Source organism: Cicer arietinum, chromosome 8, assembly GCF_000331145.2.
Source record: "Cicer arietinum cultivar CDC Frontier isolate Library 1 chromosome 8, Cicar.CDCFrontier_v2.0, whole genome shotgun sequence".
Taxonomy (NCBI): domain Eukaryota; kingdom Viridiplantae; phylum Streptophyta; class Magnoliopsida; order Fabales; family Fabaceae; genus Cicer; species Cicer arietinum.
Window position 1 is genome coordinate 1284564 of NC_021167.2, and position 13531 is coordinate 1298094.

The 13531-nt window shown below is 34.1% G+C and overlaps 2 protein-coding genes across 2 annotated transcripts; both read left to right on the forward strand.

Moving 5' to 3' along the window:
• Positions 1–416: 416 nt before the first annotated feature.
• LOC101500811 (hexokinase-3-like) lies at positions 417–5145 on the forward strand. The gene is made up of 9 exons (XM_004511446.4): positions 417–840; positions 1773–1923; positions 2029–2208; positions 2372–2446; positions 2790–2945; positions 3028–3126; positions 3205–3332; positions 4251–4332; positions 4425–5145. The coding sequence occupies exons 1-9, from the start codon at positions 569–571 to the stop codon at positions 4776–4778; spliced, it is 1497 nt and encodes a 498-aa protein (XP_004511503.1). The 5' UTR covers positions 417–568; the 3' UTR covers positions 4779–5145.
• Positions 5146–7830: 2685 nt separating this feature from the next.
• Positions 7831–13531, forward strand: LOC101501132 (uncharacterized). Its single transcript, XM_004511447.4, has 7 exons — positions 7831–7985; positions 8076–8192; positions 9418–9903; positions 10668–10807; positions 10884–11004; positions 12191–12331; positions 13239–13531. Exons 1-7 carry the CDS (start codon positions 7923–7925, stop codon positions 13320–13322), a joined length of 1152 nt encoding a protein of 383 aa, XP_004511504.1. The 5' UTR covers positions 7831–7922; the 3' UTR covers positions 13323–13531.

Consider the following 13531-nt stretch of genomic DNA (forward strand, 5'->3'; position numbering starts at 1 on the left):
ATACGGATAATAATAAAATGGGAAATAAATAAAAAGATATTTTAGCATGTGATATTAATATTGTTGAAAATATGTAGAAAGAGAATGAACGAAAAAGAAGAGCACAAGTCAAAGTTGTCATTAACCTCAAAATCTGTCATAAACGGTAAAAAGATCGCGGAGAGATACCGTGACAAATCCGAAATATCGAAACATGTCTAAGGGCAAATCCGTCTTTACATTCACCTTATAAAAAGTAACCATACCGGTTCGTTCCTAATTCCAAACTAGAGTGCCAAGCCGCCCCTCTCTTTCTCTCTCTCACTCTCTTCATTTTTTTTCGCACTTTTCGTGTCACTTTCGCCGGAGAATTTAATCGCCGGCGAGTTACTCTATTCGCCGGAGTTAATTTATTCTAAATCGCATAAACAAAATCTTATTTATTTTTCCTTTAATTTTGAAGTGTTGTGAAGTATTAAGAGTACTTTTGTTTGCGTGCATGTTAAAACGGCGACGTTTTGCTGCTGTGAGAAATCGGAGGAGAGTAGGTAAGAGGCGTCGTACGGATGTAGTTTGATCGATCGGTGAGATGGGAAGAGTGGTTGTGGGAGTGGCGGCGACGGTGGCGGTGGTGGCGTGTGCGGTTGCGGCGGTTGTGGTTGGAAGGAGAGTGAAGAGTAGAAGGAAGTGGCGGAAAGTAGCGAATGTGTTGAAAGAACTTGAAGAAGGTTGCGATACGAGTGTTGGAAGGTTGAGACAGGTGGTGGATGCTATGGCGGTGGAGATGCACGCTGGTTTGGCATCTGAAGGTGGTTCTAAGCTCAAAATGCTTCTTACCTATGTTGATAATCTTCCTAATGGGTAATTATTTTCTTCTTTCATTTTTCTTTTTTCGTGTTCATAACTGTGCTATTGATTAAGTTGATGATGTGATTCTATTGATTATTAAGCTGTTGATTTCAAAATGCTGATCAATTTTTTGTCTTTAGATTTCTTATATCTGTGGAAATGATTATTAGTTGATTCTATGGTTCAAGTTCAACCGTGTTATTTTGAAGGTTGTTTCGTAGTTTGCTGTATTATTTTTATGATGTTTTGTTAGTTCACGCGGTTGTAATTTGTAATTTCTATGGACAGCTGTTTGTGTACTGTTGTGTGATTACTTGATGGTATCGTCTATTTTGTGCTTTCTTTCCTATTACGCATATTTCATACCTGTGTGCATTTATTTCTGTTGTATATGTGGTTTTTGATTGAGATATGTGAACTACCTTTTTATGAATTTTAAATTTTGTTTATACAAATGTTCTTTTCGACGCCCAATAAATTGCTGTTGTGTTGTCTAGTGTACTTTTGTGAGAGTGATGCATGATTTGTGTCAATAATGAGCTAATTTGAAAGCTGTAAGAATGATTGATAATTTTGTGTTTGGGTTGGTGTTAGGAGAGACCGTGCGTCACTGTGTCAATTGAGTGTATAACAGCTATTTATTGTGTTGGGTGGCATTTAACGCGCAATGGAATATGCCACCGATGAACCAAACACACGCGCCAAGAATGATTGGTTCTTGCCGTACAATTTTTGTTTATATCTACTTCGAGCGTTACTGGATCGAGAAGATTCCACCCAGTGGATCTGGATATGCTACTGCGAGCACACTTGCAGTTACCATGTTCATTTTGTTTAGCAAGCAATGATGATGCTTACACGTGTTATGAACAACACTCATAAGCATAGTAACTTCTATTTTGATGTCAGATTCCTTTTGTTTAATAGGTTTGTTTGTTTATCAGGACTGAGAAAGGACCATATTATGCGCTGCATCTTGGGGGCACAAATTTTAGGGTCACGCGGGTTCATTTAACTGGTCAACCATCTCCTGTCTTGGAGCATGAAGTAGAGCGACAACCCATTCCCCCACATTTAATGACTAGTACAAGCGAGGTGACGTGATCAAAACTCTAAACTTTGGTCTTCTATGGTTTTCTTTTGTTGTTCTGATAACGTCCTTTTCATGTAGTAAGGTTAAATTGAATTTTATGCTTGCAGGATCTCTTTGATTTTATCGCATCATCGTTAAAGGAATTCATTGCTAAAGAAGGAGATGGTTCCAATACTTCACAGGACCGAAGGGAACTAGGGTTTACATTCTCCTTTCCTGTGAAACAAATGTCTGTTTCCTCGGGCATTTTAATTAAGTGGACAAAAGGGTTTTCCATTGTAGATATGGTTAGTCACTTGATATTTCTTTCTAGTTGATCTTTAGAATTGGCTATTAAATTTTTTCCTCCTGAAATAGTTACAAAACAGATATGTAGATCCCATTCAAGTTGCACTTGGTTTTTCAGTATTGTGATGTAAATATCAATGAGCAAAAGCTATTTGTTGTCAGGTTGGAAGAGATGTTGCAGCGTGTTTGCAGGAAGCACTTGAGCGAAAAGGTCTCCATGTGCATGTAGCTGCCTTGGTAAGGGATTACTTTCTCTTGCCTAAGGTTGTGATTTGTTTTTCTTTTTATCCCATTTTTCTCACTGAAAGTAATGCCATGACATTTGTGTTGAATGAATTGGGGGAATCTTTTTTTGAAAAACTTACAAGTCTATAATCTTGAACCGGAGAATAAATGGCAATCATTGTAAATGGTGCCTGCATACATTAATGTTCATTAATTCTGTGATGATTTCTGTAGTTGTGTAGCTATTGCTTTTTTTATATCCTTATTTGGCGTGGAGGAAAATGAGTGTTGTCAGATTTATTTTATTATTTTCATTGTATTACCTAAAACATGATCTCCTCTTCACTTTAATCAGGTTAATGATACTGTTGGAACATTAGCTCTTGGACATTATCATGATCCAGACACTGTTGCTGCAATAATAATTGGTACTGGTACTAATGCCTGCTATTTGGAACGAATTGATGCTATTATCAAGTGTCAGGGTCTTCTTACAACATCAGGACGCATGGTATTGTTCTTTCCTTTTCAGTTTGTTTTTATTTTCTTTCCAGATTCTAGTTTTGAATTTATTGTAACCCTTCTCTTTTTAGGTTGTCAATATGGAATGGGGGAACTTTTGGTCATCTCACTTACCAAGAACACCGTATGACATTGATTTAGATGCTGAAAGCCCTAATCCAAATGATCAGGTAAGGTTCTGCTGCTAATGACTTCTGTTGCTTCATTTGTCTCATGTCATGACTGAAATTTTGGTGATTTGGGTACAGGGTTTTGAGAAAATGATATCAGGAATGTATCTCGGTGACATTGTGAGGAGAGTCATTCTTAGGATGTCACTAGAGTCGGATATGTTTGGTCCTATTTCTTCCAAGCTTTCAACGCCTTTCGTACTGAGGTGTGTACCAATTCTCCGTCATGCATTATTTATATCTTATGTTGGGGAAAACATATTTAATACTAATGACAAATGTGTTTGTTATTTAATAAAAAGTCAATCTGGTGCTACAGAGCATCCTCTATGGCAGTGTCTAAGGAAGGGTCAAACCCATTAAAGTTCTATTGTAGGCAGTTTTATCTTGGATTTACAAAGCATTAGCAAGAGGAAAATTCTACTCTTGAAAACGTTCATTTTTTTCAACATTACATTATTATTCAATATTAGTGTGTAAATGTCTGTGGCTGTGCTTGGTGATTTGGTCATTTCTAAGATGAAGATCACGGCCTACCATGATTTTATATGACATTGAATATTCTGTTCTTCTATCAGATGCCCTTCATTAACGTAACTATATAGTTCAGTTTCATTGATTATTCATGTCAAATTTTAGTGCCATGAGCATAGTGGATCAGTTTTTTATTTTCTTTCTTATCCTCTTGGTGGTTATAAGATTTCTTTCAAACTAACTTTTTCTTTGGAGCTCACGAGGGGTATTGATTCATTTCTAAACAAAAGTGAGTTTGGTATAGATTAGGTGGGAGTGGAGGGATTTATTAGACCTGGAATTCCATATGAGCAGTTTATGCCTTTGGCTTTTATGTTCTAAGATTCTTACCATTGTGTATTGTTTTGATCCTATAGCAAGCCTTTTGAAAAGATACACTCTTTCATTTGTTTTGCTGGCTATACTTTTATTTCTTTGTTTTTTCCTGGAATATGTGAGGTGACATGGAGAAAAATGTCCTCACTGAAACCATTAAGCATTGGCTGAGAAGATAAATTTCTATGGATATCTACAATGTTCCATGCTATGTTTTTCTTTTCCAAATCTCTGGCTTGAGTTAGATCTGAAACTCTTTCCTGTTGTCATTGCAGGACTCCTTTGATGGCTGCCATGCATGAGGATGATTCACCTGACTTGATAGAAGTATCAAGAATCCTCAATGACACCTTTGAGGTAAACAAGTCAGACACCATATCTTTTGTCCCTAAATGACTGTCCTGTTTGCAAGTCTAAAAATTGTTTATCTTGTATTTTTTTTGTCTTAGATTCCAGATGTTCCGTTGAAAGCAAGGAAAATTGTGGTGAAGGTGTGTGATGTGGTGACTCGCAGGGCTGCTCGATTAGCAGCTGCTGGTATTGTTGGCATTTTGAAGAAGATTGGTCGTGATGGGAGTGGTGGCATCACAGGCGGACGGAGTAGGAGTGATATGAAAATGAAAAGAACAGTTGTTGCAATTGAAGGAGGATTATACTCAAGCTATACATTGTTTAGGGAGTACTTGCATGAAGCTTTAAATGAAATATTGGGGGAAGATATTGCTAAGCATGTAACTCTAAATGTCACCGAAGATGGATCAGGCATTGGGGCGGCACTGCTAGCTGCATCATATTCTTCGTGAAAATGTGGATAGGGTACACCTGCTATAAATATATCAACATTGATTGATATATATATAGACACATACACATATAGCCCTGTAAATCAGAATTTGTTCTTTATATTTACTATCTCTGTATAGGGGTTTCATCTATTCTTTGATCAGGTTATTTTAATTTATATTATTCTTATTATAATTTTTTACTGAATGTTTATATTATGACATTGATCTCTTCTCAGTTGTGAGATCCTTTGGGTTGTAAATGCAATAGTATTTAGGAGTAATGACTTGAAATATCTTATTAGTCTATCTTATTAGTCTTGTTTTCTTGAAAGAAAAAAAATGTAATCTGGAAGTATGCATACAAGTTTTACCTCCTCCTGACTTACTAGGTGGTTCTTAAAATTATTAATATGGGAGGTTTTCTCATTAGTTCCTCCCTGCATGGCCAGCATCGATGACCCACTATACGTGCAGAGGCTTGCAGCCTAGCTACCAATATCTTAATATTGGTAGAGGTACTTTTGATAGTGGTAGAAAAATTATGAAATTAATTATTTTATTATGATTACATTTTTTGTTTTTAATTTGGAGAATAGAAGTACTTTGATATTTCCAAGCACGTTCGATGCAGGTAATGGTTGTTTAGTTGGCTGTTAATTATTGACACAACATTGTCAATACTCATGATGACTCCAACTCTTAGCGTGAAGAGGTTTATTCTAATATTTTATTATGTTCAATGTTTCACCATTTTCCAGTAGTGTTTTTTCTTCAAAAGAACAAAAAAAATGTTATGACAACAAATTTATACTTTATTTGCACCATCTGTGGATGTAATGTTGTAATTTGCAAGTGTTAGAGGTATTTGAACTAACCACAGTGCAGTACAGTACGGCCTGTTTCTGTTTTTATTGAGGGTCATATGTTTTGGTAGGAGCATCCAATAAATGTTACATTTCTTTGAAGCACCAATTAATTAGTGAGACTTGTTCCAACATTTTATTTTTTGAAGCTTAGTATAAATGTGGGTCAGACATTCTGCCCAAGATCAAAAGGAGGAAGGAGTACTAGTGTCAACTTTTGTCAAGGAGTGTTTAAAAGGTTGGGACAATGCACAAGGGTGAATTTCCGGACAGATCCTTTGGTTACCCAGCCACTCTTGTTTAGATGAGTTTAAATTATTGGACATTCCTTTGATTGATTTTTGGTGCGTGATAGCAAAAGCTGAGTATTCAGCCTCCCAACATGACTATAACTTCGAACGCCCATAACTTTCAATCTGAAAGTTTTAAATTTTTAATAAGTATGTTCTGTCTAATAGAACCAACCGAACATGCTTTTCAAAAGTTATCCTATCCTAATGATAACAATTTCCGCACATGTATATACTAGCACACAATACAAGAGGACCAACACATGGTTTTCAAGTAGTAAACGGGTTGGGCACTTTAAGTAGAGGATACAATATCTACATCTCACTCTTGCGCATGAAGGAAATTTAGTTAAGATGAGAGAATTTACCTTGTGTGTTTAATAATTTTTCAATATAGATTATCATTATTCAATGATTGTAGATATTATATATATATATAACATGATTATCCAAAAAGAAAAAGATATATATTTGGAGAAAGATATAATATAGTTATCTAAAATGATACATTCAAGATCCATAAGACCTAATTTAAGATGTCTGAATTTTTTTTATCATTTCATCTGCAGACTAAATAAAAAGATACATTCAAGTAAAACAATGTCTTTGACTAGAACTAGATAGAAAAGAATGACACAAAATACAATAAGTTAAAGCTCGGCGTTTTCAATAATATGCTCAAGCACATGTCACAAACTGGTTTTGCTCTACACATTAATATTTTCATCACAAGCGAAAAAGAAATGCCAATTTGATTTAATAGCGATTTGGCAGGATGAACTATTTTCTTCTCAATCAAGCGGATGATCTCTTTTCTTTTCTTCACTTTTAGAAAAAATTTCATAGACCATATAATTTTTGTCAATCTCCTTCCATCTTCAACTCATCACAACTAATAATAACACTAACATAAAATCTATAAACATTTTTTTCCGTGTATTATTCATTGCTACTAAATCTCCAAATCTATGTCATTATGAGAAAGTCTTAGGAGAGAAATTTTAATAATTTCCACAACATCCCTGTCCGTGAACATTTCATATATAATAGGTTCCCACTTCCCACCAAAATACATTAGATGCAGTAAAAACATCATACATAATGACTTGTGATAATACATGAATTTATCTCACGACAGAGTTAATGATTATGGAAAATTCTAATTGAAGAGCTATCTCCAATTTTCATATTTGAGAAGACTAGATTCTACGCCAAATCTAATTAAAATTCTATGAACAGTCAACCGCATTTAAAAAGTCACATCCTAAATTAAATTTTTAAAGTAACTGTTTGACATTATTTAAAAAAAAAGCTATTTATACGGTCAATAATGCAAAACTTTGGTAACAAATAACACTTTTCATTTTTTTTACAAAGTTGTGATTAAGATTAGTGCCACATTCGTTTTTATACGAGATAACCTTTTATAATTTTTTTTAAAGTATATTTAGCAATTGTTGTTGTTTTAAAATAGTTCAATAAAATCTCATAAATTAAATAATTACATACACATCTAAAAAATAATATAATAACATATAAAATGTTTCACATCTATAATACATATCACAACAATCTATCACTTAATTTTAAAATTAATTATAACTAAAATAAATATTTTTAATATTTTAACGGTTACGATCAATTAAAACTGTAAAAATTATTTATATTAATAAAATATATAAATTAAATAATTGTTTCTCTAATTTCAACTTGTTAAGTTTACTGAGTATAATATCCTTAAAAAAATTGACAAGTATATATAGTTTTGTTTTTTAGATGAAAAAACAGTTTTGTTTTATTTATTTGAAAAAATAGTTTTATTAAAATCCATATATATATAAATAAATATTTAATTTATATACATCAATCTATATAATAAGTTTTTATATTGTTTTAAATTATTAACAATATTTTACTTCATAATATGATAACTGCAAGAATAATTGCATATAAAAGAGTTGAGTCACAATTCATTCAGTAGTCAGTTACTTTGCTAAAGTTGTGTGGTAATGGCTCCCGATGCTGCCGCCGCCGCCGGAGGGAAGAAGAGAAAACGCTATCTTCCTCACAACGTCTCTTCTCCGTTTTCTCTTTTTTCAATTTTATCCATCGCACTTTCTATCGTTTCGTTTTCTAAAACCGTTTTCCCTTAATTTTTGCAGAGACCAGTGAAGAAGGGTTCGTATCCATTGCACCCTGGTGTGCAAGGGTTTTTCATCACTTGCGACGGAGGAAGAGAACACCAAGCCTCACGCGAAGCTCTCAATATTCTCGATTCGGTATCAGATCATCCTTCTTTTTTCCTCTTACATTCGCTTTCTCATTATCAACGATGCATTTGCCAATTGCCAATGTTCAAATGTCTATGATTTGTAGAACCTTCAGATTCTATTATTCTATGTTGTTTTCTTGAAAATTGTCTTATTTACAGAAAAATTCTCATAAATTGATATATGTTTATGGTGAATTTAAATGTGTGGTTTAGAAAATATCGGAGAGGTAGAACGTGATTTTTACTAATAGGAAAGTCTTATGTTTAAAAATCTATAGTTATTGTAAGATTATTTAAAAAAATCACAAGTGAAGTTTATCTAAATTGACTGCTAGAGTCAGTTTTTTCCTTTTCTTTTTGATGGAAGAAACCTCTTTTTGAAGAGAAGGATTCCAATGAAAGGAAGCACACTATATCATCCCATACGCATGCAGAAAGGATGACATACTTTACCAGGGTAGTTCATCCGTGCAACCACAACATTAGCACATGCTCCCAATTAGGGGGTAACAATTTTTTTTATAATATACCCTAACCTTTGAAAAATTACATATCCTTAATTTTGTACATTGACCACTCTAAAATTTTATATTTGCACCATCCACAGACGCCACCATCCACCATAAAATGTTAGAATCTTGATGTTAGGGTTTTGTGATTTTAGGACCCCAATTTTTAAATTTGAACAGAACCTCCAAAAACATTAGGACGGACATGTACTTTACTACTAGTGTTGTCAAATAGCAGCTATAGCATAACAAAATTTGAACAAATCATGACACTATAGCAGTGTAGTGGAATTGGAGTAGACCATTATTTTCCACGATTCACAATTGACAACACTGTTTACTACATTTGAAATTTTGAGAGTTAATTCTGTCGTTTCTGCGTACTTTAACTGTCAGTTCGGCATTAACTTAAAGATAGGGGTGAAAAGAAATTTATAAATGAGCTTTAAACAACTAGTTGTATGAAAAATGTATCCTTGAATATTCACCTTAAATTTAATAAGATACCAAGTCTTTCTTTATCATTTGAATTTATCAATTTATTTATACAAGTGCGCTTTCCATTAAATGTGTATTGCTCTTAATTTCATTTATTGATTTTATTCTTAGCTTAGTATTTCATTAAAAGAAGGTTGAGGCTGTATGATAACCTTACACTTTTTAGTGAGATGATTTGTATCCTCCACAAATTAATATCGCACCATTTTGTGATTTTTCTTGCAGTCCTATGACGAGCTACTTGATGGGGAACTTCCAAGTGTGAAAGAGTTGTCCGATAGACCTGTAAATACAAAAATTACGTTTGCAGATTCTGACTCTTCCAGTAGTGGTGATGATGAAGATGATGATGATGATGAGGAGGAGGAGGATGTGCAGGCACCCGAGGGAGGCAAGGAAAAGGAGGATAAAAAGCCTAAACTGGATGTTTGCAATAGCGAGAGTACCACCCCTGTCAATGAAACTGGTGAAAAACCAGATCCTGAAAAATTTGATGATCTGCATGCTCAGGCTGGGGATAAAGCTAATGATGATAAAGTAGACCTCGACAGCCCTAAGACCATAAAAAAGACAGATGATGAGCTACCAGTTGTGAAACAGTGCTGCAAAACAAATGTGCTAACATGTGATTTGGGCGAAAAAAAAGTGGAAGAGAAGTCCATCGATAAGTTAATTGAAGCCGAACTCGGAGAACTGAGAGACAAGAATAAGGTGATTTCATGAGACTACTGTTCCGTATGTTATGATACTCTGTTTCTATTAATAGTTTCTTTAACTCAGATATTTTGTTTCATAGATTTTCTGGCTTTGCTCAAATATTTTTGTGGCCTATCTGATATTTAATAGTTTCTCTCATAATTTTCTACACATATAACATATCCAAGATCATATACATATAAATGCAGCGATGCTGAGACTTTTTATCATGCAAGATGTTAATTGTCCTTATTTGTTGTTTTCTTTTGTTTCAATGGTAATGCCATATATATTGCTCTTCTTGGTTGTCTTCCTACTTTCCGAGTCTTCTTTCACTTACCCTTTTGTTTTATGACTGATGAGATGGAAACTGTAGTATATATTGGAAATATTACCCTTTAGAGTTCAAAATAATTTTGGAACATCGCCTTCATTTGTTGACTTCTTAGTGATGGATACTTCAAGGGCTAATATTGACTTTCACCTGTTTATCTAAAATAGTCGCTTTTGATGGCTTGTGTTAATTAAGTAATGCAAGAATCATGTTTTATATTTATCATCTTTCATCAGGAGATTTTGATTTTTTGGGTCAAGAGTAAATTTTGTTTTGTAGAAAGACAATATTTCTAATTCTTCTGTTTCTTGTGCATTGGAGTATAACTTTGGGGGCACTGGGTCAGACGTCTGCCGTTAGGGTTGTTTAACATTTCCTTTTCATTTGTGTATAGGTGTGTGTCTGTGTTTTGCTAACGGTCTCTTTTTTCTTCAATTTTTTACAGAGACGCTTTGTCAAGCTTGAATCAGGTTGTAATGGTGTGGTATTTGTTCAAATGCGGAAGAAAGATGGAGATAAAAGCCCCAAGGATATAGTTAATCAGATAGTGACATCAGCAGCATCAACAAGGAAACATATGTCGAGGTAAGCTTTTAATTTCTATTATTCAAAGAATGAACATGCACAGAAGAAATGCTAATCTAGTATTGTCTACTTCTAGGTTTATCTTGAGAATCTTGCCAATTGAAGTCTCATGTTATGCTTCAAAGGAGGAAATTTCAAGAGCAATCAAGCCTCTTGTGGAACAGTACTTTCCTGTGGAAACTCAAAATCCACAAAAGGTAATATTGTGCATCAGCATACTTCGGCTTGTAGTTATGTTTATATTACATTATTTTTTCTCTTATTGCACCAACTTTTATACACAATGAGACTCACTTGCAAGCTTGCATAGCATGATAACACTCTTGGAAGGTAGCTTTACTATCTTAATTTTTTAAACTTGCTATTCTAAAATATGCCTTTCATGAAATGCACCATTAGATAGCTCGTTATCACTGGAATTAAAAATACGGATTTTCTTAAACATCACAAACAAGTTGTTCTAAGAACTCTAATATTTATTTATTTATTTGATGTGGGGGACAAAGGTCATTTGTTTTTATTTTATGAATGAAATAACCAAGCCACATTGATGTTCAAGTTCTACTGATTCAAATTTGACATTAGTAAATTGGACCGTTAATTTCAAAATATTAATGTTTGATGTGACTATTAGAATTGAATTCAACTCCTCATTATTTGAAAACAACAAAATAGAATCCTTTCACAGTTCACAATTCTGCACGTGACTGTTTAGGTTCAATTTTGCCACTTTTTTACCGGCTCCCTTATCATTACTACCATGCCATCCCCCATGTCCGCTGTGGCCACCATCAGCACCACTAATATTGTCTCTTAAACGATTGCCACTGTCCCCTCAGTACCATTACACTTGCCACTGCCACTGCCACTGCCACTGCCACTGCCAGTGTCTCCAATGGTAACTTTGCTGCCTCTACCGAACCTCACTGCCATTGCTATTAGAAATCATTGATTCATTTATATCTATTAAAAAATTTAATTATGCAACAAAAATATTAGGTATTCTTTTTCAGAAACATCTTATTCATGCTTCATACATCTAAACAATGAAAATATGTTAAAATTCAAAATTGGTGCATGTAATAATAATCTAAACAAAGCGTGTAGGGTTGTGAATGAATTATCAGAATGAGAACTGAATTTGTATTTCTAAAACTTGCATTCCAATTTTGAGCAAGAGGCACAACAGTGGGCTGTATAAAGAAGGAGTCTAATTGCCTAATTTTGTGAGGAACTTAATTCATTGATGTAGATTTGCTCATTTTAAGCTTATTTCTAATCTGCCTACGTGAAACAAATGTATTGATAAAGTTTATACTCAGTTATTTCCATGACTGGATCCTTTTGTCTCTAGCTTGACTAGTTTTTTGAGTGTGTTTGCAGTTTGCTGTACTGTATGAAGCACGGGCAAATACTGGTGTTGACAGGATGGAAATCATTGATGCTGTGGCTAAGTCTGTTCCTGCACCGCATAAAGTTGATCTCAGTAATCCTGATAAAACAATAGTAGTTGAAATTGCCAGGGTAAGAAATCCATGATCTGGCTGAATTTCAGTCTAAATTTTAAACTATGTCGTGTGTGCATATGTTGTACTCATATCATTATTTCCCTCTAGCAACAACAATTTTGTGAAGTCTTTTCTCGATGTGCCAGCCAGATTATATCTCATTTTTCGTTTCAAATTGGCTGCTATTATATGCACTTGCCTACTTTTTGCTCCCACCAAATTGTCCATGTAGTGTTTGTGTGAAACTATGCATTTTTAATAGCCTTTTTTGTATAACTTTTTTCAAACCCAAGATGCCAAAAAGTGTGTTTTCTGCTTCTTCTACTGCTACTGACCCACTAATCTCTTGCTTAACTTCATCAGAAGATTTTTTTTTCATTTTTCCTTTTTGTCACAATCGACCTAGTTTGGCACACAACTTGTAAAATTATGATTGCAGTTTAAACCTGAACTTTGTTTTGCTTATAATTTTTCCGTGAGAAATGCTTGATACTAGTACAAAACTTTCTAACATGGATGTCAATCTGTGGTTTGCATTGCATAGTTGCCTATTTATTCATTTTCCCATGTATAGTTTCCCCAATTTCATGAATGGTTCGTTAATAATATCCTTGTTAGTTATTGCCCTTCACGTTTCTTACAAAAGTTTTCATACCATTTAGGGGCATGCTTCTTCTCCAGTGCTTTAGTTTTAGCTTCATAAATTGTAATTTACTATATCTTGTCCTCGTCTCGTTTGGCACTTCCATAGTCTGGCCATTAATCTTGAAAATTTATAAGACTCAAACCCTGAACTTTGTTTTGCTATAACCTTACTGGAATCAACACTTCCACAGTGGTTTAGTGTTTATTTCATCATATGTTCTTTTACTGTAGTTTGTATCGTTTTGGCATCGAACTAACGCATCCTGTTTGTTTGGCAGACTGTTTGCTTGATCGGGGTCATTGAGAAGTACAAGGAATTCTCTAAGTACAATCTTAGGCAGTTAACATCACGTAAAGTATGAGCCTTCCAGACAATCTGTTGTTTGTTGATGTGGCAAAATTCATACCTTGACCTATTTATATTTGTAGCAAGTGCTAGATTTAGCAAGTAACTTAAATGTAATCCAGTTGTTTCTAACAAATCAAACAAAAAATTCATATGCAGCAAATTGCTCAAATGCGGTTGCGATTTCAAATCTTTTATAATCTCCATGATATTTATTACTTTCAA